At 39.5% G+C, this 24,846-nt stretch overlaps 1 protein-coding gene and 1 long non-coding RNA gene across 2 annotated transcripts in view; one reads left to right on the plus strand and one right to left on the minus strand.

Moving 5' to 3' along the window:
- The window catches only part of LOC121957621 (dolichyl-diphosphooligosaccharide--protein glycosyltransferase subunit STT3B), a 120,058-nt gene that overhangs the window by 29,729 nt on the left and 65,483 nt on the right, over positions 1-24,846 (plus strand). The window contains exon 2 of the mRNA XM_042506306.2: positions 23,031-23,139. Within this exon, the coding sequence (XP_042362240.1) occupies positions 23,031-23,139 (109 nt within the window). The remainder of the gene's footprint in view (positions 1-23,030; positions 23,140-24,846) is intronic.
- On the minus strand, positions 5,869-9,237 carry LOC148186661 (uncharacterized). Its single transcript, XR_015779380.1, has 3 exons — positions 9,116-9,237; positions 6,170-6,241; positions 5,869-6,006 (listed from the first exon to the last, which is right to left on the minus strand). It is a non-coding gene; the product is annotated as an uncharacterized LOC148186661 (long non-coding RNA).

The raw sequence follows: 24,846 nt of genomic DNA on the forward strand, positions 1-24,846 counted from the left end.
ATATTTTTTCAGATGCAGACAGTTTTGCTGATCCTACCAGGGACAGTTTGTTTGATCAGCTTGCTGTGCATTCATACAATCATAGTAACATGGAGACATACAAATAGATTAGTAATAAATCAACATAAAAATATGCAGAGGAATTCAGTGGAACAAAGAAATAAATAGATGGAAAAAAAGCTAAACCTAATCATCAATAAAAAAGAAATAAAGGCAATAAAATCAATAAAAAAAAACATTCACAGAGAATTTAAAAGATGAATCACGGTTAGTCTTACAAGTAGGCAAAACACCCTTATAGCAACAAAGAAAATCTGCCTGCAAAAAAACATGTCCAAACAAAAGTGAAATACTACTACATAAAATGGGTAAAATCTTATTTAAATATACTCTTATCAATATTACTACCACTAGTACATTTTTTTCCCAAGTATTCAAGCACTTTTTAATAATTAAATATGAGAAGTCAAATATAGAAGTTACTGAAAATGACCATCTCTAGAACGTATCCCTTTCAGAGGCTTTGTCATTCAGATCTGCAGCGTCTTTTTGGAGAAACAAATCCATAGTGATAAATCCAACACTGAATGTATTCTGTGATTATTTATCAGATTTCCGATTAAAAATGAGAGTTTTGAGAGAAAAATATTTCAATTTAGGTGAAATGCTGCATTCGTCACTGTCAACAGACATCCAATCACAGTGGAGAGAGAATGAGACAAATACCACGATGACTAAAATCCTCAGAGGACAAATACAAGTGCCAAACCACAACAAGAGAAAGGTCTTGGTGGACACGCGGACTCATGAAAGTAACACCAGCTTTTGTCTGAGAGAGACAGAATTTATCAGACAAGACAAGAGCATATCGACCAACCAGTCGACCAACCAACAGAAAGTTTACAGCCTTACTCGTTACAAAAACTTGGAGAGGCGTTTGCTTTAGATTGTCACTCATGTAGGAGGATCGGGAACTGGGTTTGTCATAGCCACAGTTCTTCTAAAGACCGAAATGGGTCACACAGCTGTTCTAGCGGGCCACATGTCGAGAGGTGTGTACAATTGTGTAAACTCAGGCTACAGTTCCTCAGTTTGGACTTTTAAAAGTGCTCGCTTCACTGTCACAGACACTGAACAAAACTCATCCCCGTGCTGAGATGCATTTGTGATGCCTGGGCCTGAGTGATGAGCAGCGGCGCGTACAGCTACAGTATTCTCCATTTAGCCACCAGCAATTCTTCATCCTCGGCACTGAAGCCCTAAAGCGCTGAAGCTTCACCATGTCTGGGGTGACATTTAATTTGAGGAATAACAAAAGGCTCATTGTCTGTCCTCGACTGGAAATTACCGCAGCAATTTTGCCCCCCGCCAAACAAATCAATGTCCTCTTCCTCCAGTGCAATTATGCATGCAGAGTCACAGTTATGACGGAGTAGCTTTTTCTCTGTTTTACAAAGTCGGGAAGCCCCCTGTGGTGATATCTGTATTCGGCATGGCTGCTCATTAGATTGCGTGGATCATTAAGGGCTGCTACATCAAACAGGCGCTCTTTGGGTTGCATGCACTGAGCTCATGTTGCCTGTGTTGTCTATTCTCCTCTCCTTTTGTAGAAGACAAAGGAGACCTGATCTGACAACGCCTCTTTGAGGCAGTATTTATTTATTTATTTTGTCTACATTTGAGTATATGAGCAATTAATATTGCTTCTGAAAGTAATATGTGATTTGTTTTCTATGCTTAAAATGCGAAAACACTGCCTACAACTGTTTATCATCCAAGTTAAAAGCTGTTAATTGCTGAAATCACTGTTTACACTGAGTCGCTCACCAAATTACCGAAGATCTTTGGCGGCATCTTTTGTAAGCGTAAGCGATGGACTCTGTCACACCAGTTTACTCAGGTTAAATAAAATTTAAATGGAAGTTAATGTGGGCAAACGGCTCTGTATGCAGCGAGTGTTTCTGCAGTCTGTTAACAGAACGGTCCAGTCTCAACACCTCTTCTGTTTCTCCTAACACAGTTTAACACTGCATACATACATGCGTGGTGTCAGTGTTTGTTACTGTTGCTACTGAAGAAAAAGAACCACACATTCACAGTCTGAAATAAAAGCTTTACAATAGCAGGTAACTTTTGAAGCTTTTATGACTAAGCTATTTATCTTGGAGTATGATATTGAAAAGTGCTTTTTCGCTTAGGGAGATTGTTTGCTTGCTCGTTCATTGAGATTACACAAAATATGGCCATGATTAAAGGGAAGTAAGCGGCCAAGTTATTGTGGCTGAAAAAGCAATATTTACACACATGCAGTCTTTGGCATCTTTATGTTTGTTGTAGGCAGCTGTCTGGCTGTCAGTCAGTGTCACTGTCGTGAGGACTTGTTATGGCTTTATTGAACCGTGGCTCTATATAAAATGTTTTGATTGGCAATATTCAGTGCACAAGGGTTCTTCACTGACACGGACAGAAAAGAGTGGCGTGCTTTCTTGTTTATGTACAGGCAAGATGCTTAATCGACTTTTTTTGTTGCTGATTTTTTCTCCTTTGACAGGGATAGACACTAAGATTTTTCAACTCTCAGCTCTCAATTTTGCAACAGCTGCCGTTATTACAAGTGACCACAAGGCATTCGACTAATATTAGCCAGTCAAAGTGGTCACTCATAAAACCGAAACACTGGCAACGAGTGCTTCTACTTAGCTGCTTTCTCAAAATGTTAAAGGAATGTGCGAGTGAGTCGGGATGTTTGTGGAACTATTATGTTGTGTTGGCAAATGCTTACAGTATGGGGATTTTTAGAAAATGTAACCTTTATTTAGACAGGTGATCTCATTGGCCGCACAGGGCCACTTACAGACGATATGTGGTGGCCACAGAGTAACAAAAAGGACACAGGACAACCAATACACAGAGTAAATATATACACTGTAACAAAAATACATTAAAACATTCATTTGAAATCAAAATTGTCATCCATCTAATATATGATGAAATGCCTGCTACACCCCACTAGACAAAACTGTGGAAGCCTGTTATATGAGTGGATAAACTAAAAACCAAATTAGCACTTACAATCATACTACCTTGGTGACAGCGGTTCTTCATAGATGTAGTTGTGTGTGTCGACAAAGCCTTTATCGTGTGCAGAAAGACCTCACCTGCTGATTTTACAGCAGGACAGCGCAGAGCCCTCCTTATCAGCAAGCTACCTTCAAGTCTCAGAGGGCTGACATCTTTTTGCGTTCAAAAGAGCACAGCCTTTTTTCTTTCCCTGGAAGGTAAAATCTGAATTAACCAGCTGCTTGCTGCTGTTAACACTATCTCTTCATTTCATAAAAAAGGGCTCATACCCCGGGCCACCACTTTAGTTTGATATCTACAGCAGGAAGCCCCAGACTTCATGTGTCTGTGCTCTCTGTGCACTGAAGAGGCTGTAAGATTTGGGATTTTATACCTCCTCAAAGACTCCCCTGTGGAAGAATGAAACATTGCTGTGTCACCACTGTAGGAAAAAGGAGAGGAAGAAGAGCAGGAGAGAAGCACTCCCTTCTGCTCTCCTCCACTATCTCATAGCCATAGAATATGAAACAGCAGAGGCAGCCATGTGTTAGGAAATAATGATGAAGGGACCACAGTGGTACAGAAGACAGTGTATAATTACTCAGCCCTGGCAGTAAATTTTGACCCCTCAGGATTTGGGAACCACCGTGGCAAGCCCATTCATGCAGATATGGCAGCTTTGGGGCAGCAATAACTTGTGTTATGATGTAGGCGCGCTGTATTAATGATTGTCGAGTTTGCAGAGAGAGGTGGTGTAAAGTGCTCAGTATCTTTTTGACTATAGTGTTATTGAGCGCCCGCCTTGCGCTGATGTTTAAGCCAATGAGCCGTAAATGTCTTACCGTCTTTCGCTACTGTCTCTTAGTGACTGTACAGCTCGTAGCAAAACCATTATGCTCAAAGGCAAAGCAATAACAACTTTTTTTTTTGTCTGGGGGAAATCAATTGTATGTAGACGAAATAATTGTCCACAGCTGCATTTTTAACATCCAGTTTTATGGTTTCATTTTTGGCCGTTGTGGTATCTTTATAGAGCTTTTTTTCTCCCAGTTTCCTGCTTTCCCGCAGCAGGTGGATGTTTGGATGAAGAGAAGATGATTTTGAAGCAGTAGATGGCGGTGGGCAGCTGCCCTCAGTTTACCCTCACTGCGGGATTTTCAGCCTAGAGCCTCACAGTGGGGGGATTTGGTATATGTTTGTGCGCAGCTCCAAAATGTACTCATCTTTCTAAGCATTACAGCCTTTGAGTTGTGTTCCTCCACAGCCTTAGCGAGGAGATTTTTTAACACAAGTACATCATCAGGAGTGTTAATTGCCGTCCTCAGTACACCTGTAGTTAGATCGGAAACTTTAGAGTAAACCTCCTGTATCCAAATCATAAAGCATTCAGATGAGTTCCTACGAGAACGCTTTCAATAGAGATCTCAACCTGTGTTGATTAGGCCTGTAATTATTGCTGCTGTTTGTCCTCAGTGTTTGTGTTTGTGATATCCAATTGATTAGCCACCCGTTATGACAGCAAAGCTCTTTGTGTGCCAGTAATTACTCCGTATCTCTGGGATTCACTGCTGCCTGCTGCTTCTGCCTGGCTCTCCCAGTGCCTTGCCTATTTTTGGTCGATGGTAACAGTGGGTTTTGATAAAAGAGAAGCCTCTGCCCCAGTGGACTCCTTGGCTAAATGTGGAATTGGCATGCCTTTCATCTGTTTCCTTTGATTCGCACGCCGCAGTTTAAAATTCAGTCACTGCGCTTTTGGGAAACGTCACATTTTTTTATTCCCCTCCTCCTTACCTTTTTAAACGGACTCAAAGTAGAAATCTTTAGTTGCTTTTGAATCTCTTTTGTTTCGGGGACGTTTAACATCGTCTTAAATCCAGCACTGTGTGTAGCCTGGCTCGTTGGCTCTGCAGCGTTTAAAAAGACAGTTCGGGGAGGAGGGTCTGTGACCTGCAGGACTGGCTCCGAAAATATGGTGAATGAGTTCCCTTAGACAAAATGATAGTTTAAAGTGAAGTAATGATAGTTTTGTCGGTCTTAAAGGTCCAGTTTGAAGAATTTTGCGGTATATATTGGCAGAAATATAATATAATATGATAAGTATGTTTTTCTGTTAAGAGTATCATCACCTGAAAATAAGAACCACTGTGTTGGCATTACCTCAGAATGAGCCGTTTATATCGCACGTTCCCGTTAATGGAGATCGCCATTTACACCGCCATGTTTCTCATAGGGGTCAACTGATATTGGTTACCGATATGCATTAACAATAAAAATCAAAATCTTTCTTATAATAATTAGAATTTGAAATATAACCAACTCCAACACAAAACTTTGTTTAAATGCCTTTAGCAAATGTTTAATCAAAACTGAAACGTTCAACATCATATACAGCAAGTTCCCAGCAACCTGTTTTTATGCAGTCATTTAAATTACAAAAATGAATTAATAAAATAACTTCCTGAGGTTTTACAAAGTAAATGTTACTCCCTTGCTGACACTTTTGTTGCACTTTTTAATTAGTTATTTTTATCGACGATCATTAAAATAAAATACAGATACAGAAAATGACATATTGGTCCCAATAATCGTCTAGGGCAGGCATGTCAAACTGGTCCACAGGGGGGCCGGTGTGGCTGCAGGTTTTGTTTCCAACCAAGTAGCAGCACACCAGACTTGACTCATTTAATCAACTGATCTCCATCTTCAGACAGTTGATTGGTCAAACTGTGTGCTCTTGGTTGGTTGGCACAAAAACCTGCAGCCACACCGGCCCCCCTGTGGACCAGTTTGACATGCCTGGTCTAGGGCAATAATCTGTTATCTCTTAGTGTATAATCAACCTGAAAATAAGAAAAAACGTTTTGTTACCTCAGAATGAGCCGTGTCTACACAGGAAGCGCGTCTTCGTTATTGGAGATGACCCTGTTGCACGTCTCTACTGTAGCCCTGAATGGACAAACAAATTACTGGCTAGATAGGTCTGTTTGCATTTATACATTTTCTGCTGTAGTTGGTAGCCCCTCAGTGACAAGCAGTGTTAGAAAAACATTTCAAAAACCTGATTTTTTTTTTTACTGCTTTATTTGATGTTTTTAATCGTTTTAATCACCTGGTCCATTTGTTTTGGAGAGGAGAAGGCATCTGCGGATGATTTGGCTCCTGGTGAAAACCTCCTGAACATCTGGATATTAAGTTAATAGAGAAAAACAGTAAGCATAAATTAGCAGGTGCTAAGCTTACAGCCCGGCTCCAGCATGCCAAACAGCATCGGAGAAACCTTGGTTTGTTACGTTAAACTGCTTTATTCTGTGGTTTTACAAGTTTAAATCACTCAGCTCATCTGTTTTTGAGAGGAATAGACCTCTTCAAAAGACAGAGCTTACATAGCAGGCGCTGGGGGAGCAGCCGTCTGCAAAGTGCCAAAGTGCATAGAAAAAAAACTGATTTGTAACATGTTTTTACCAGTTTAATCACCTGGTCTGTTTGTTTTGGAGAGGAAGAGACCTCTGCAGGTAACTTGGCTCCCAGTAAAGAAAAAAGTCCCTGAACAACGAACACTGGAGGAATTTTAATGGGGAGAAGTTTCAGCTGGTTGAAATCAGAAATCCTTACTGCCAGACCCCACTAAATCTCCCAAAATCTTACACACTGTTCCTTTAATACGCTAATGTATATATACTTTCATCAGCAAACGCATATTCTTACATTTGCTCTCAACCCATTAAATTGTTTTCTACATACCTCCCTCTGATCCTCTGAGTTAAGAATCCTAAGAGTTAAGATAACTCGTAGTATTCAAACATGCTTTACCTTTTTTGCAGTGGAAACGAGTTGTGAACACAACACAGAGCAAACAATGAGCTGAAACACACTGCAAAGCTCCATAAAGCCAAAGGGTGCTGCAGATTCAGATGATAATTCTCTGTACGTTCACCATGATGAGCGACCCCTTTTACAGTGTCCCATTTCTTTCACATTGTCATTTGATACATTGTTATGAAACATAATTGCCACTTTAGGAGTCATGGCTCGCCTGACATGTAGATAACAACATTTCAAGCTCAGCAACCAAATTCATAGTTGATTTAATTTCCTGTATCGCCTTTGGGTCGTCTGTGTTTGGTGTTTAAATTTAGCAAAACATGCTGTTGAGCATGTTTGATAGCGTTGGGTCTCAGCTAATGGTTATTTTCCATCTTGAGAGATCTGGATACCGCTTATGCCTGCAGGAATGTAATTGTATCCATTTTTCAAAATAAGTTTAAGCGAGGGGTGTGACAGTACACATACGGCACAGTTCTGTTTAGTTTAGGAGTCATGGTGTGGTGTGAGTTTGGTATTGTGGGGGAAAAAACCCAATTGCACTGAACAAGTTTCTTTTCATTTATTATAAACAGACCATAGTGCAAGTGTCAAAGACTGACAAAATCCTCCTGCTGGGGCCTGAGGGAGCATTTTGCCCACTGGCAACTTTGGTAAACTCTTTTCATTTTAAAAATGAAGAACATCTCACCAGTTGTGTATTTCACTGTACGGACACTGAACAGACCTTTTCCCAAAAGACAACAGGTCACAACCAGCTATAAAACTAAAAAGCATTTCTTATGCTCCAAAATTAAAAATACAATAAAAAAGAATAATAACAAATAAAACTTGTGCATTAGAGGAAGTGTTTTAATTAGTTTTGCCTTGGCTTTATTCACACATTCAAAACTCCCAAACACTGGTGTGTTAGCATGTTGGATATGTTTCTATCAAAAACACTACAGCGGTGAAGCAACACTGACATACTGTCCTCTAGAGTTGGGTAACAAACTTTTAATGGTACTGACTGAATAACGATGGTTATGTAAATGTAATGTAAATTCCATTGATGCCAACTTTTGGTACCTGATAGTGCATCTGGGTGAGAACGCCGGGTTTAGACAAGAAGTGGCAGTGCTGCAAAGCACCCCAAAAGCCTGGACGCCAGCCATGGTGCTCTGAGGCCGGCAGGGAAGCTCCGCAGAGCTGCCCATCGAGCTCCGCAGCTGCTTCGTCCACTTCCCTGTGAGCAAAAAGTTGCTGTGCCAATCTGATGCCATAGTTTTGCTGTCTGGTCTGTTTTCTTCTCTATATGTTTTAGTTGTAGTCTAGTATCACTGCTAGAAAAGCAGTCAGAGACAGAAGATTAGCTCTATGTGTGATTAGAAAAGAGCAGAGGAACAGAATGGCATTTTATTCCACTAAAGTCGACCCTGCAGCTTTTTAAGAAAAAACATGTTACTAAGAAAGTACTGGGGGAAAAATGGTACTTTTGGGTACCTGTACTGAATGCCAGGTACCAGAACTGGTGCTGGTATTCAAACAGTGGTGGAGGAAGTATGCAGTTCCTTTACTTAAGTAAAAGTACTAATACCACACTGAGAAAATACTCTGTTACAAGTAAAATTCTTGCATTAAAAATGTTACTTAAGTAAAGGTACGAAAGTATAACCAGTAAAATGTACGTAAATTAAAGTACCCAATTCAGAAAACTCTAAAAATTCGAAATCTTTTTCAAAAATAAGAAGAAAAAAACCTTAAATGGTTATCAAAATATTTGGCAATCCGTTTTCTTAGTCAATTGGCTAAATTATACTATATTGATATTTAATTTATTTATTCATTTATTTACTTGAGTAAATATACTTAGTTACATTCCAACACTGTGTTCAAATTCGAACAGTACCAACCCTACACGTCCTTGTTTTATACACAACTCTCTCCATTCCTGATGTAGCTGAACAGGAACTCACAGGTTCCAACTCTGGCTTTTCATCTGCACTCATTGTAGTGTAACAGACTCGCACGTCAGTCAGGCTGTTGTGCTAACCTCAGAATCTGTTGCTACTGGCGTACAGCTAAAACCTACAGTGTGCAACTTGTGAACTTTGGTTCTACATCACATGCATTAATCTGCATACAGTGTATTCTGCATGCAGCCGCACGCAATGGACCCTGACCCTGCACCATTACAGTTTTGACCGAAACTGTTTCCACACTAGTTTAAATCAACAGTAAAACCATCACTTACCTCAGCTTTGAAAGGGCTCAGGCTCAAGTAAAAATGAATTAATAAAAATCTTAATATTGACTGTTTCTCCCTGCATGTGTGAAACTATCTTAAAATTTTAAGGTTTAACACTGAGCTGCTTCTGTTTGTTCTCACAGTGGTAGACCTCCGCTATTGACATAGTAAAATGAACTGCAGTGGACTTAGTGTTTCACTGGTTACACCATCAGTCCTTTTTTCAGACTGAATGAATATGGGTTTAATGGCATTTATAGTGCAAGTATTTCCTCTACATTGCCATTATATGTGGTGAAATCTATATTACATTGATCTCATAATGTTGTAGCCACCCAGTGTGTCCACATCGCAATTAGTGACACTCATCTCTGTGCTTGCTCCTAATCTCCAGTGCTAAGAACCACATTTCTAATTTTCCATCTGGTGTCCATGTAGTGTGCAGAGACTGTCACAGAAACATCTGTTGCAATTGAAATCCACTCATCAGTTGTCAACCAAATATATTCATCAGACAGGATTTTTCAGAGCTTTCCTTTGAAATAGTCATTTGCGGGTGTTGAAACTGCAGTATTTTGGCTCAAGATCATGGATTTACCCCAGAAATCTCAGACCCTGTAAAATGTTGATGGGCTGCAAGTGAAATGCATCAGCTCATCAGTTATTTCATTGAGCAAACAGCTGACATTTTGCTTTTTGGAGCTTGTTTGCATGCTAAACGCTCAGTCACTGTATAGCTTGGGTTATTAGTTGTTGTGGAGTGATATTTCAGTTGCTCTTTGCAAATAGTACAACATCCTTCTGCTGAATCTAGCCTTTTACCAAAGGGAATACAAAGATGACCTAAATACGTTTAGCAAATTAACTGGAGAATTCATCGCTGTAGGTAAGTTTATAATTTATTCTTGACCATCCGTTGGGGGGATTCATGTGTGAATGCTTTGCTTATGTCCCCACTCCTTTGTCCAAATTGCTTGTCCTGTCTAGGTTTAATCGGGGACATTTTTGGATGATGGGAAGCTAAGCTTTGTGGGGAATTCATAGTATTACAGCCCACACTAAGAGGAGCTTAATCTTTTAAAAAGACGATCAGTTTGCTTTGAACTCGATTCAGCTGCATTTCTGCAATCATGCAGTGGAATATTAAGTGTATGATAAGAGCTACTTGAAGAATGATCAAGGTAACATGTGTCAAACCTTCTCTTTTAGCTAAGTGGTGGTTTACGTTTTGCACTTTATCTGCTTAAAGAAGCATTTCACTGCTGGAAAGATGGTCGTTTTATTAAACTGGGCTGTCATACTTTTGAAATAGGTGCTACGTGACCAGAGAAAAGAGAAGGACTGTGGCATTCCTTTTTTGCTCAAGAGGTTGAAAAGCTACAGCTCCCAGAAGCAATAAACAATCCTGCTGATGGGTGACGTAATGGGAGCTTGTTAGTTTTGACATAGGAAACAATATGGCAGCCGGCTGGTAACAAATAATCTTACATTACAGTTAAACAGCACACCTAAATATGTTTAATTTAAGACAAGAGATAGGGAATGTGATAACAGAATCTTTATTTATATTTCATAAGCTCTTTTTACCATTTGATCTCAGCCTCAGTTCTCAGCCTAATAATACCTAGACACTGGACCAAAGATGGTACCTATTCATTCCAATAGAGTCGCCTGATGCAAACGCTGAGAAAGCTTTTCAGCTGTCTTATGTACTTCTGCGGTATGCGGTATGTTCTTGTTTTTTCTGAAGACATTTTAGGCAATAACTAGCCAAAGTAGTAGCAGAATTTTGGTTTATATTTAGTCATCACTGTATAGTTTTACTGTTTGATCTCAGATTTTTCAGACTCTGCTCACAAAAAACAGGAAACAGTATGGCGCCCACCCCAAGTTCACAAACTCACAAAATACAGCTAAACAGTGCACTGAATTATTTTCTGAAGACATTTTGGGCAATAAATAGCAAAGATAGTAACATAATCTTTAGTAATCTAAGTTTAAATTTGATCAGCACTGCTTAATTTTACTGTTCGAGCTGATTTTTTTCAACCTGCATTTGCACAATACCGGAAACAGTATGCCATCCACTTTTGTTCACAAATGCTCCTAATACAGCTAAACGATGCACTAAAATATGTTTATAAAGACATTTTAGGCAAGAAATGGGCAATGTAGTGACATAATTTTAGTTTATATGCCTAGTTGTAAAACTGCCTAGTTTTACAGTTTAATCTGAGCTGGTTTTGAGTTTGAGAGAGAGAGAGAGAAACAGGGCGGGGTCTCTCTTTCAGTGTGCTTCTATACTTTTTTTGTGTTCAGAAGTACAATTTGTAATTTGAGCAACAATACTAGATCCAGTAAAAAACCGAGCTGGAAGATCTGTGTGCCAGTGAGATGGAGGGGAGTTTATCACAGGTCATTTACATAGTATATTGCCCACATTATTCTGACACAAAGCTGGTTTAAAGTCTGCATTTTTCCTTTAATATACGTAGGTATAAAGGTGTAAGGGAGACATCTTTTTTTACTGATACCCCTCATCTAGCCTAAGAATGCATTCTGCACAGTAATTGCTGTGGTGTTAAACCAATACTTGTTTGGGTTCAGATTTCTCATCTATCCTCTGTAATTACTAATCAATACTAACCTAGCTCCAGTTGGTTAATTGTTTGCCACATGGCCACCTCTGAATAGTGTTATTGAACACAAAAAGCGCAGTGGCCTAATGGTTTTGTCATTGATGGATTCCCTGCACATCAGCCTACAGTTTTGCAAGTGCTGATAATCTCGACCCTCGCCTATTATGGCTGACCTCCTAGTCTCTGTCTGCTCCTTTTGTTATTGCAGCCTATTTTTAGGGTGCCTTTCAAAGATAATACCTGAATGTTCTCTCTCCATTCTCTTTTACATACTGGTAGACCCCCCCAAAAAAAGCCTTGCTTGTGAAACTCCAGTGGCTGGCCTGTTGAAGTTTTTTAGGGACAGAAAGGAGGTGGCAAATTCTCTGTACTGAGTTTGTGGTGTATTATAATATATTTTGTCCACCTCTATTTACATAAAAAGGAGAGACAGAAAATATAGGCCTTTAAAAAGTTTTATTTTGTTTTGCACACTGGGGGTGGGGGGGTTATACATAGAAAAGCTAGCACAATTGTTGTCCCACAGGCTGCAGTTGCTTCCTTCCTATCCGAATTCACATCTCCCGCCGCACAACACTAAATTTGATGCCTCCTGCATTCTACTGTTGTGTATTACTTTTGTGTTTTCACTGTGACATTAATCATAGATTACTTGTGTCTGCAGCAGGTAGAAACAGTGTGCTGTGTTACCTCCAGGCGCGGGTGCACACTGCACAGTAAAACAAGGCTATTTCTCTAACCCTACTTGGGTGTCATTCCTTTATAGCTTCTGCTTGTAAGAGCGTCTCAGTTGGCCTTATTGGACTTGGTTTATCATCCATTCATGGAGAGTAGTTAAATTATACTGATTGCTGCTTTGTGAAGACAAAGACCCCCCTTACACCTTGTATTAAAATACGTCTCCTCTCCAGATTGTATTTAGATATGATTTAACCTTATGGTATTAGTTGCATTCAGTTGCATTCTTGTGAACTCAAGATCCTTACAAAAAAGCTTTAAGAAAATTCAGAAAATCACACACTAATTTTGACAAAATTTCACGCATATGTCCTATGGGATAAAGTGTTGAAGAGACTGCATTTTGGATGCAAAAGGTCAAAGAGCAACTCTACTCTGACATTACAGTGTTCTGCAAAAACTCTTCTCTTGCCATTATACAATGTCATAACTCTAACTCATAGCTCTGTACTGCCGGGGGGAAGATGTGTGAGTCATGCATGCTTTCACAGACATAGATGTAAACTGTAACTAAAACTCGACAGGTTCTCGCAGAGGCATACAGGCAGTAATTGTAGTTTTTGTTGTCAGAGCAGTAAGAAAGATTAAAAAAGAAACAGTGAGCTTGACAAACAGGCCCACCTTATTGTAAATATAGTGGTGCACAGGAAGAATGCATTACAGATCAAGGAGACACTGCAGTGGTATTAGCATCATATGAGATAGAGACCACTGAGTGTCCTGCAGCTTCAGCGTCAGGTGAGGGGAAAGCCGCTGCTGCCTCGCTGCTTGAAACAGTTGTATGTGGATTGAAAACGCAATTGCATTTACACTGTTGGTTTGTGTGCTCAGATCACAATCTGTCCCAAGTGTGTTGTTGGTGCATTTACACTAATTTTATGTGGTCAAACACTCTTCCATTGCAGTCTGTTCACCCAAAACGCCTTTTAATGAAAGGTGTAAAGGGAGACTAATTTGTTTGTGTAGTGCAAAATGCGGGAAGCTGTGGAGTGTGAAACGACTCTGTGTACCTTGTACCTGTTTCTTGATAGACCTGCATCGCCCTGTTCCCTCCACTGACAGCAGCCAGCCTCCTCCTGATGCAAGAGGATTAAATACTGACCCTTTTCTCTCTCTTCTAAGTTTTATACACATTTGTTTTTAAGTTTTGCCATTTGCTGCTAAACAACCACTATAGAGTTGTGTTTTTTTTCAGTAGCACTTGCTTAGTAAGTATTAAAACTTTGCTCCATTTCTTTTTAATTGGAACATGGTATGGTTATGCTGCGTACATACAACCAATTAAATTCATTTTACATGAATAATCTGAATTATCTAAGGTGATACTGACATCTTTTAATACATAATTTTTTTTAAAATTATGTACTGAATAAATTGGACAAATAATACAGTTAAATGTATTGTAATGACGATCGCTGGCATTATTACACTATTGGTATAGTTATTTCCATTGCCATTTTTATTAACTTTCTTTTTAAAAAAAAATAGAAATAAGATACTGATTATTGTTGTTTTTTTGGTTTTTTTTAAACTTTTTTTTTTTAACTTTTAAAAGAATATATTTCTGCTTTATTTTGCTCATCTGTGAGAGAGACAGGAAAGCCAGGGGATGATATGCAGCCCGGGGCGGACTTGAATCCGTGCTGCTGCAGTAAGGACTCAGCTACAATGGCACACTCTCTACCCGGTGAGCTGCCGAGGGGCCCCCACAAGTTCTTCACTTTGAAGACAAGCTTAATGTCAAAACATTAGTAGCTGTGTCTTATTAAAGAGCTACAACTATATTTCGTGTGCTCTACTCCTCATCACTTCAGGCCTATCACAAGTTAGCAGCCAAAAAGAACCCAAAGAGAAAATTTTATAATGGTGCAAAACAAAGAAAGCAGGCAAATTTATAGCCAATGTATCTTTTGTATAATCATCTACCAAATGACGTAATCAGTTATGATAGCAACTCCACCAATCCTTTCCGGCCATGTGTGCTCAGCATCCACAGATGTTTTGCATTCTTGCCTCTGCACTGTTTGGAGCTGCTGCTGCTACTGCATGCATGATCAGTGTGCATTCTCGGCCTTGTTTGGATAATTTATTATTCAGTGCCTCCCCTCGTCTGCTTATAGCTTGTGTAAGCATCTTGTCTAGCTTGGCTAAGAAAATAGCCTAATTCAAGATCGATTGTCTTATTAGACCCACAAGGCGTTATAAGTCTGTGTCATTGTGATAGGTATTGCCAAGCTGTTCTCACACAGGTGTGAATAAGAGCCCGTGTGTTTGTGAAAAGATAATTAGGATGTCAATAGCAGCGACTCTGCTCTCTGTAAATCTGATGTCAGGAAAAATGTAGAGCTCATTGGCTAATTGCCTTCAAATAACTCAGTCTGAGTATTTTAAAACAGCAGAACATTCCTAAACAAATTTCAAACCACAAGCATCTTCGTGCTTTTAATATTAGAGTAACAGCATTGACACATTTACAGAGAGGCACCTAGGCAAAGACAAGTCTTTATCAGGCTGTGCCCCATTTCAGAATTGAATACTCTGCTCCCAACAGCCTTTTTTTTTACAACCCAAACTGTTTTATGTGGGAATCTTTATCTTGACTGTCAAAATGTGGTGCTGGAGCAAATAAACAACACTAGTTTATAGCTGCTCTTTGTCTGTTGGGTATGCCGCGTTAAAGCTGGAGGACAATAATGTGTATTGAAATGATTCCCCTCGGCAAGTCAATATTTATGCCATTATGTCTCTTTACCTCGAGGTGCAATGTTATTTTTCAATTTTCATTCATTAGTTCCAACATGCAGCAGTTTGGCTCTTTGCATATTGACACGATGATCTTACACCCCACCAAGGCACAAAAACAGAAACCATCTGCTTATGTTACCATTGCCAGCTGGTTCATTCAGAAAAGCTTAGATCAGAGGGGCACTCTCTTTTTTGTATCAATCCAATGCTAAGCAGTGATCCAAATACATATTTAATCAGTCCAGTATTTTAATTAAAATTCCAGTGTTGAAAGGTTTGCGGGATTTTCTCGCAAGGTTCTCAACACATCCTCCAGTGGGCCTCCTTTTTTGTTAATTTTGCCTGTTTTTGTCAATTTTTTGTCGACTGTAGTCGCTTCTTTAAACACTATTTGCTGGTCTTGGGAGGTTATATAAAAAACTTGATGCCACTGGAATTACTGCCACCAAAATAATTAACAGGAAAGACAAACAGCCACTGAAAAATTGGAACCTTTTCACTGCTATGTATCAGGCGAGCAGGACACTGCTTAATATTGAAAAATCTGTTGGGTGGTATTTCCAGTAGCATAAGGATTAAATGGTTCTTCCCGGACCTCTTCATCTCAAAAGATGAGCTCTGCACTCAAGATTCAATTGGACAAATGCTCCCTGCAGTGTCAGCAATAAATTGGAATAATTGAGGGGGTTTTTTTTGTTTTTTTTTTAGGATTTTTGATTGACCCGGCAGAATCATTAGCTACATGTTTGGTGTTAATCTCTCAATGATACTGTTGGTGTGTTCTTGCTACTCCTGTTTCCATAAACAACCCTACATCAACAGAGACGGTGCCTCATTGAACCTCCTGGATAAGCTGTCAGGCCGGTAATTACAGCGAATATTTAATTTCAGATTTACTAAGTGATGTCTTGTACCATGTGCACAATATTGCCATCACGCATCCACAGAATGCAATTACCTTAGTGGGTCATTGAACCAGCCGGAACAAAAACACACATACACACACACCACCAACCTTCGATTGAAGTGATAGAGGCGCTAGATGATATGCCAGGATGCCTCATCTTGTCAGATGATAGCAGGCATGCAGGACACTCAGCACTATTAAAGCGATTTGGCAGCTGTCCAGTGAGCCGGTTAGTGTGACCCTTTCCACCAGCGAGGAGGTATTAGTTTTGGGGCAGGATGGGGAAGTGTGCAGCGTGACTGAAAACTAACTATCATGCAATTCTCAGGTAATCCAACCAGAAAATCCTATTGGAGGACTATTAAAAGCTAAATTCTTTAGGCTGAAGATTGTTGTAATCCCATTCAAGTTATTGTAAAACAAAGTAAGAAGCTTCTCCAGAAGGCTAATCAGAGAGGACCACATTTAAAGTTGGGGTTGCAGGTACATCTCATGCTTCATAGTACCCCGATCAGGCAGAGAGTGTTTTAGCAGCCTGTGACATCTATTTAAATTGTTTTCAGTGACATTGAATTGTTTTATTAGTGCCCTCAATTCAGAGTGGAAAAGTGCATGACGTCGTTGGCATTTATTTTAGGGATGCACAATCATATCAGCACGTTATCTTTATCAGCAGATAATTGGCCAACACACTGATTTTTGCTGATATGACAAACCTTTTTTTTATTTGGACAAAGTCATCATGTACAAAACATCAGCCCTTAGTTCAAATATTTTTCTTATTTTGCACAATGAATGAATACTATATACATTAAAAAGCATTGTCTATTTTTATGAGCATGGGTGGTGGTCGGGACGGCTATACTCGTTGTCGTTAAACTCATCAATAAATATTGGTTTGCCCTGTGATGCTAACAGTAAGCCCCGTCACTGCATGTAGCTCCATCTCAGTCATAGAGCTCACACTTCCACAGCAGTAGGCTTATGGTAATTTAGAGTGAGAGTGCGTGAATCAATACACTGCGCACGGCTCTGCAATGAAAGAGATTTTGCCTGTTGTAAATTGTCAATTTTGTAGTGAAGTTGCTTTGATTGGACAAAATTGCAAAGACACACAGAATTCACTGGGATTTGGCTGAATTTGTGTTAATTTTTGCAATCACAGCATCATAGTGAATGAATATACCCCACCTATTGAGCACATTCATTTCATGGCAGAACCTTCAATGAGTCGTAATGTGTTCAGCTTTTTTATTATAATATTTCAATATTGCTGTCAAAACAATGACATGAAACAATGACAACAAAACAATAACACTGTGGCAGTTCTTACCAGTGCCTCATTTTGTGAAGCTTATGCTGGATGTGCTCACTTGCCTCCTGCGTCCCCAAGCAGGTTCTCACTTACGTATTATTCATTCAGAGTTTGACAGAGATGGCTAATTAGTCAAGGTGGCGATTACACCCCTGGAACCAAAAGTCTATTTAGACATTCACCATATCACGAACCATTGGGGAAAAGGTAGTGATGCATCTGATTATGTAGTCGATACTGAATGAGGCATTACTGGCTCGTAAACAGCAGTGGAGCCCACTTAGTCATGCTGATGATGATGATGGCCTGGTCTCAACAGGAAACTGGTAATCAGTGAAACGGACCTTGATTAAAATGAATTATGATGCCTGCAGGGGCCCCCGTGTGATCTAAAGTGCACAATATGCCACTCCTAATTTTCATTTTTGCTTTGAGGTATTATCTGAGGGGGTTGATGTAGGGCCAGTTTTTTCCTTCAGCCTCCTAGCTATCAGTCCAATTCATTTTCTTTATGGCATAACGGTGTGTTGCTCACTTGCTGGTGGTTGGAGGTGCCGCAGTGGCATCACAAGTCATCATGTGCTCTGTGGCCTGAGACCATATTGGCAGCTATGCATTAAATTGCTAATGTGCCTGGCAGAGCTACATTATCCGCCCCATCAACGTGACAAGGGCAGGGATAAAGCACTCGGCTCGGCTGTCCATGAGATCATTGGAAAATGGGTTTTGTGGATATGGCTTGGCAGCGTGCAAAGTTGTCTTTCAGAACGCTTTCTTTGAATTCACTTTGTTTCTGCCTCGCCGATTTGACAGCTGCAGAACAATGAGGCAAACGTGGCCGGACGGTTCCACCTGCGTTCAAAGTCCCACTGTGGTAGAACTCTGTCACACCTGGCTGCCTCGGTACCTTTGCACTTTGGAACATTATGGTGCTTTGCACACCTCAGTGTTTAAGGAAATAGACTCGAAGTATGGAAGAACAAAAGTATTGTGTGTATCACCATCTGATTTTGACAGAGCTGTTTGGTTGTGCATTAAAATGAGCTCGGAGGATGGACAAGAGTGAATTGTAATATGTGAATTGTCATATCTGAAGTGACTTTTCTGGCCAAAAGAAACAGATGAAAGTACAATGAAAAATGTTTTCTTTTCTGTGTGACTCTTACGTTCCAGCTGGATGGTTTGTTTGTCATCATGTTTTCTGTGCCCAGATTCAGGCCGCTTGTCCTCAGGTTGTTGAGTGATATGATTGCCCAAGAGCCAGAATAAACACTCATGTCAGCTCCTCAATAGCTTTTCAAGATCACTTTAAGAGGCACAATGCCTGTTATGCTTTTCTATTTTTTTTTCTCCATGTTTTCATCCACAAAATGGAGAATATTACACATCTAATATCTGATCATTTTGCTTAAATTGAGTCATAAATGTGATGAGTAACTGCTGTCATAGGGGGAATTTGAAGAGTCACTCAATTTGAAGATTGCTTTCTGTTCTTGGCAATCAAGAGAACATCACAATATCATGGAAATATGTGGTTTTTCCGTAGGGCTGGGTAATAACCCACTGCCAAAAAGCACAAAACTTTTCCAGTCAAATGGTTTCTGCATTTGATCCATTTTGTAGATCGTCTTGAAGATAGTTATAATAATTTAAGCACGTTCAAAATGTATTTGTGTAAAAATAATTTGGATGGGGGGAAGAATGGTGGCATTTTATGCAACTGATTGCTTCCATTCACATGATGGGTATCAAACAAAGTAGAAAACTAGATTTTCTGCCTCGTGATTGTATGCCTGGCGAACCAGTCATGTTGCAGTTACAGTTAACATTCATGTCTTTCAAGACTCATCTGTAGCAATGACAGCTGACAAAGCTTCAGTATGGAGATAGCTGCAAAGAAGCTTCATATTCTGAACTGGGTGCTTCTCGTGCGTCTTTAAGGCCAAAAACATTATGATATCACAGCGAAGTTGACATTTGACCTTTTGGATAAAAATTGTTATCACTTCATCATTTTATCCTTTTAGATGTTTGTGTGAAACCTTGTCATGCTTAGCAAATGATTTATTGAGTTTTGGCCAAAAACATGTTTTGTGAGGTGACATTGGTCTTGACCTCAGACCACCAAAATCTCTTCAGCTCATCCTTTAGTCCAAGTGGCAGGGTTACTTTAAAAGCCTTTAAAAGCATTTAATCCATTAATGTAAAAAAGGGCCTTCATTGGTATTAAAATTAGATTTTTTTCTGAATAATTTTCAGATTGTAAAATCTCAACTAAATAAAGAATGCCTCTCGCATTAATCTCATCAAAGAAGTAATGTTTTTATGTTACAATTAATTAAATTCAATTGCAGGTGGCTTTAAAAAAAGTAATTAAAAAGCTTAAATCCCACTTTTTTGAAGCTGTAGGGATCCTGAAATGGATTTTTGTGCCAAATTTAAAGGAAATTCCTTCAAAGCCCTGGTATATCATGTTTAAGAGAATATGATGGACACAAGGTCGCAGTGACCTTGACCTTAGACTAACAAAATCCAACCAGTTCATCCTTAAGTCCACGTGGATGTCTGTGCCAAATTTGAAGAAATCCTCTCATGGTCTTCTTTAGATATTGCGTTCACGAGAATAGGACAGTTGTACTGAATGCTTCTGCCTGAGGCTCGTCCCTGGGATGCATAAAAATGTATCAATTGAAGTACTCTAGTGACATAACTTTAAGGGTACTTGTATTGTGATTTTTTTAAACAATACCCAGCGCTAGTTTTCAGTGCAACTTGTCAAATCTGTTGAAACTGACTACTTTATTTCTGCATATAAACCACCAGTATTACATCTAATACATAAACACAGTTTAAAGTGTCCTTAAAACAGACAAGTTAAAACTGTTCATAGTGAAGTCAGTTATTGGAAAAGCTGAATGTTTTGAAAATGAGACCATTTCTCAGCATTTGGTTTGAAATGACTAATGTCTGGCCACCGCATGCTCTCCGGATACAAGAGCCAGGATGGGAGGCCCGAGCTGTGGCTTCAGGTGCGATGTGGAGGAGGTAGAAAACCAGGCACCTTGTGATGATTAATGAGCTGCGCCTCATGCCAGCAATTTTAAACACACTGTCCTTATCACGAGTTTAGGCGGCACACACTCCAGCAGCTCTGTGACAACTCTGCTGCTGCTTCTCCTCCTCACTTGCATTCACACACAAACACACACGCAATCTTAAACTGTATAAGTGCCTACTGAATCTCGAGCTGTGGAGATGGAAGAGAGGAAATACTGTTGATTCGTGTTGAGCTGTTGACAAGCCTTAACTTTTTTGCGTGTGTGTTTGTATTGACATTTCTTTTCAGTGGACAATTATCGTGGCCTTAATTACCACAGTGTCCTTGGAATTTATTTGCTCGTATTTAACTTTGACCAAGGAGGTCTCGTTTATTAGTTTGTCTTTGTGGCTTGTAGGATCTTTTGTAGACTTTTCAAGAGATTTCAGTGAAGTTTAAATAGCTGTTAGGTCATATGCCAAGGGAAAATTTATGTCAGTTTGGCATAGATGTGGATTCAGGTGCAGATCCAATAATTATTTTTACTGATTAAAATTCTCCCATGAATGTGCATAGGTTTTTAAAAAGAAATTGGTAACTGCATATTTTTGTGATTATCTTTTCCTACATTTTGATGCAGTTCCCAATTTAGGTCCAGTTATCTCCATCTTGTATAGTATTAAAATCACAAACTTGAACTCATTGACATTTTATTTTTTAATTTTATTTTTTATTTTTATTTGTTTATTTATTCATGTATTTTTGCTATTTGAGCACCACAAGCCAAGTGGCACCTAGTTCAATTATAATAGAGAGAAGGCAGTGTCTGCAGGTCCTTAAAAAGTCTTAAAATGTCTTATGTTCATTTTTTTCTGTATATTAAAGCATTTATACTTAAAAGTCAATAAATAGTCTTAAATTTGAATTTGTGAGGTCTAAAATAAACATTTACAAAAAAAAATAAACATATTTTAATGTATCCATCTTTTAATATATTTCTTGTCAGTACGAGTCAAGGTCCTCTGTGTGAACATCCACATTTCTAATGTTACAGTCTTTAAACTGACCCTCAACTGTCTTTTAGCTTCATACTTGCATTTACCTAAAGGCAAAAGATTAACCTAACTCACTCAAATGACAGTAATCCTACATAAAACCTACCTCTGCATGTGACTGCATATAAACTGCTTATTTTATACTTGCCTGCAATGCTTGAATAAGAAAATGATGATTTGTAAACAAATATATTTTATGTTTGGTTGAAAATGATCTTGAAAATGTCTTAAAATGCATTAAATGAATGTGTCTGCTACCTATAGATGCCCTGCTTGCACTGAATTGTCCTTTTAAATGTGATGTGTCAATGTAAGGGGCAGCACTAGCCTCTAAACAGTGCTGTTGTTGGTACACCCGTAAATTCACAGTGACATGTTCGATTTAAAGATGTATATAAATGCAAAATCAAAACCTTACCTTACTGCTTTCTAATACTGCAGCACAAGAGCCACACGTACAGTTGGAGTGAAGATCAAATGAGGTTTTTACAACTAAATCACACGGCTTTGCATTGTTTTGTAGCATTTTCGTCTCCTCGCTGTAATCTTGCCTCGTCCATTGGCAGACAGTGTTATTGAACTTATTGTAGTCTGAATCGAAGAACCTCTCGAGTGTGTAAAGGAGCACATGATAGCCTGTCCTCCCAGGTATACGTCTCTATTAGAGATCGCCATAACAGGTAATTGTCCTTTAGCAAACTGCCTTGCTATAGGGTCTCTGTGCATGAAGTGTCTCACATGAGGTATACGGGCCTCTGAACATACCATAAAGCAGCCCACATTAATGAGCTGTGCAGCAAAGAAGGTGCCTCTGAAATTTTACTGAACACTTGCTTCGTTCTCTTTGGCAGCAGCCTCCTCAACAGTGTCAGCTCTTTCGTTCTGCTGCTTGACAGTGTTCCAACCCCCTCGGCTTACCACAGCTACAGTGTGAATCAAGGCCTGTTTGCTGTGATATTCCTCGTATTTATTCTCAGGGTTTTCTTTTTGTTTGTTTTTTCTCTCTCTATTTTTTTGTGTGTGTCGTTATTTCTCTGTTCCAACACCAGACCCACTTTTTGCCTTTGTCACCTCAGCACATGCCAGTGGATGCGGTTGGAGTTATCTGTGCAATAAGCAGGCTTTGTTCTGAAAAAAAACGCCACAGTATGTGTTAGCGCCCTTCATATCTCTATTTTTTAACCGAGGGCTGACCTGAGAGTTGTTGGCATCAGCACAAAGACACACATAGTGAATGGAGGCTTTATCTTCCCTATCCTAACAAGGCAAAGTCTCTGCAGCTTACCCATTCAGCCCGCCTTCAGAAAATCTGGAAATGAATAACCTTTTCTTTCCTAGAGTTAAGTGTTTTCGGGTCTGTCAGTAGCTATAACATTTTGGCAAAATATGGTCAATAAATGAAAATGGATATCTCTTTACTGTGTGTGGTTGTTATTTTGCCTTATACTCAGCCAGGCCTCTTCTCTTTTCCTTCTCTCGCTTCAGGTTCAATTACAGATCTACGCACCATCTCACCACAAATGGCTTCTACGAATTCCTCAACTGGTTTGATGAAAGGGCCTGGTACCCCTTGGGCAGGATCGTTGGTGGCACAGTAAGTTTCTTCTCAAATTGATGCAGTCGAGCTCCGTGTTTTTAAACGTTTTGTCACTTGTTTTATTTCTTCAGCATTTCTGGGCTGTCTTTAGAGGAGTACAGATTTACTTGCAGGCGATGTTGTTTTGAAGTTAAGGAAAATAAATGATTGAAATGAGATGAGACAGTGAAGGGTGGCTTGCACTTCTAAAGAAGAGGGGGAAAAAGGTGTGCTCCAGCTCTTGGTGTATCACACTGCTCAGCCTCTCCAGGACGTCTTATGTAAGGGTAGTGGGAAAAGGAAGCTCCGGGCGATTGATGAAGCTCAGATTGAGGAAGAGCAGTGCCGCTTTCATCGTGGTCGTGGAACCTCTTTAATCTTGGAAAACTACTGGAGGGGTCATGGCGCTTACCCACTGATTTGTGTTTTTGTGTACTTGGAAATGGCTTATAACCCACAGGGTGTCTTGTAGCAGAGGACTTAACGAATACAAGGATGCAATCATCGTTTGCCAGAATAAGAGCTGTGTATGTAGCTACAGCAGTAACACAAAGACATTTTCACAGGCCTATGCACCGATGCGATACTGTGCATAGATTCTCAGTCTGTTACTTCGAGCCAATGAGATATCTAACCTGGGAGTGACCTGGTTGTGCGCTTGCTTCAGTTTGATGCCATACATTCCCTTTTATTGTAGTTTGTGTTACATTGACAATATAATCCATTTTCTAATTAAAACCAAGCAAAAAACTTGTTAGAATGTTAGAACAGCAGTAGTCAAATAAAAAGGTCGACTTCTGGATTACTAGAGCTGATATTTGACATTTCACAGATTATCTACAGTATATCAGCAAAGAAAGTGTCAGCATGGGAGGAACTTTTACTTTGTGAAACCTCAGGGAGCTATTTTTTAATCAATTTTTTAATCTAAATTTTCGCTTGACTTGAAGTCTTAGTTTTGAGCATTTGCCAAAGGCATTTAAACAAAGTTTTGTGTTTGAGTTTGTTATATTCCACTTGCATATGAATTCCAAATGTCTATTATTAATCTCATTAACTACTAATAATCTGTATCGCTATTGGCCCTGAAAAACCAATATCAGTTGAGCCCTAGCCAAAGACCCTTTGCCTTTGGGTAGCAAATGACCTTGCTGCCTTTATCCTAGAGCCCAAGATACCAGCACAGCAACACCCAATGTACACCCATGGCAAACAATAATTAATGTGTGGTTAATTAAAGAACATATTTGTCTCTTACACCATGTTATTATTTCATAAACTTTAAAAGCCTTTGAGGTTGTCAAAGTCACATACAGGGCATACTGACCAATCCATGGATATATGGGCAATAAAATGTATCTATAATATTCATGGATATAATAGTTTTTCTTTCATTTTTACACATTTTATTTGGCATATTCACATGGAAAAGGGTTAAAAGTATACAGCTGTAAAGTCAAGTCAGTGTACTTTGCATCAGCTTATATGCAGTGTCAGTTATCGGAGTCAGGAAGGAAAAAATGTTATGGAAACATCTCTTGTGCTTAATCAGACTCTGACCTCTGGTGTGAAGCATCCTGCTTTGCGTCAGGCTATAAAACGGTGAGAATGAGAGTCAGCAACTGCGAGTCTGAGGCCAGCCACTCTGCGTGATTGCCCCCGTCAGCTTGGGACCAAGTTGCTGGCTCAGGTGAGGGAGTACAAGTAAATTGGGATCTCTTTCGT

This window comes from Plectropomus leopardus, chromosome 17 (genome assembly GCF_026936395.1).
Source record: "Plectropomus leopardus strain MGB_pleo_1.0 chromosome 17, ASM2693639v1, whole genome shotgun sequence".
Lineage (NCBI taxonomy): Eukaryota > Metazoa > Chordata > Actinopteri > Perciformes > Serranidae > Plectropomus > Plectropomus leopardus.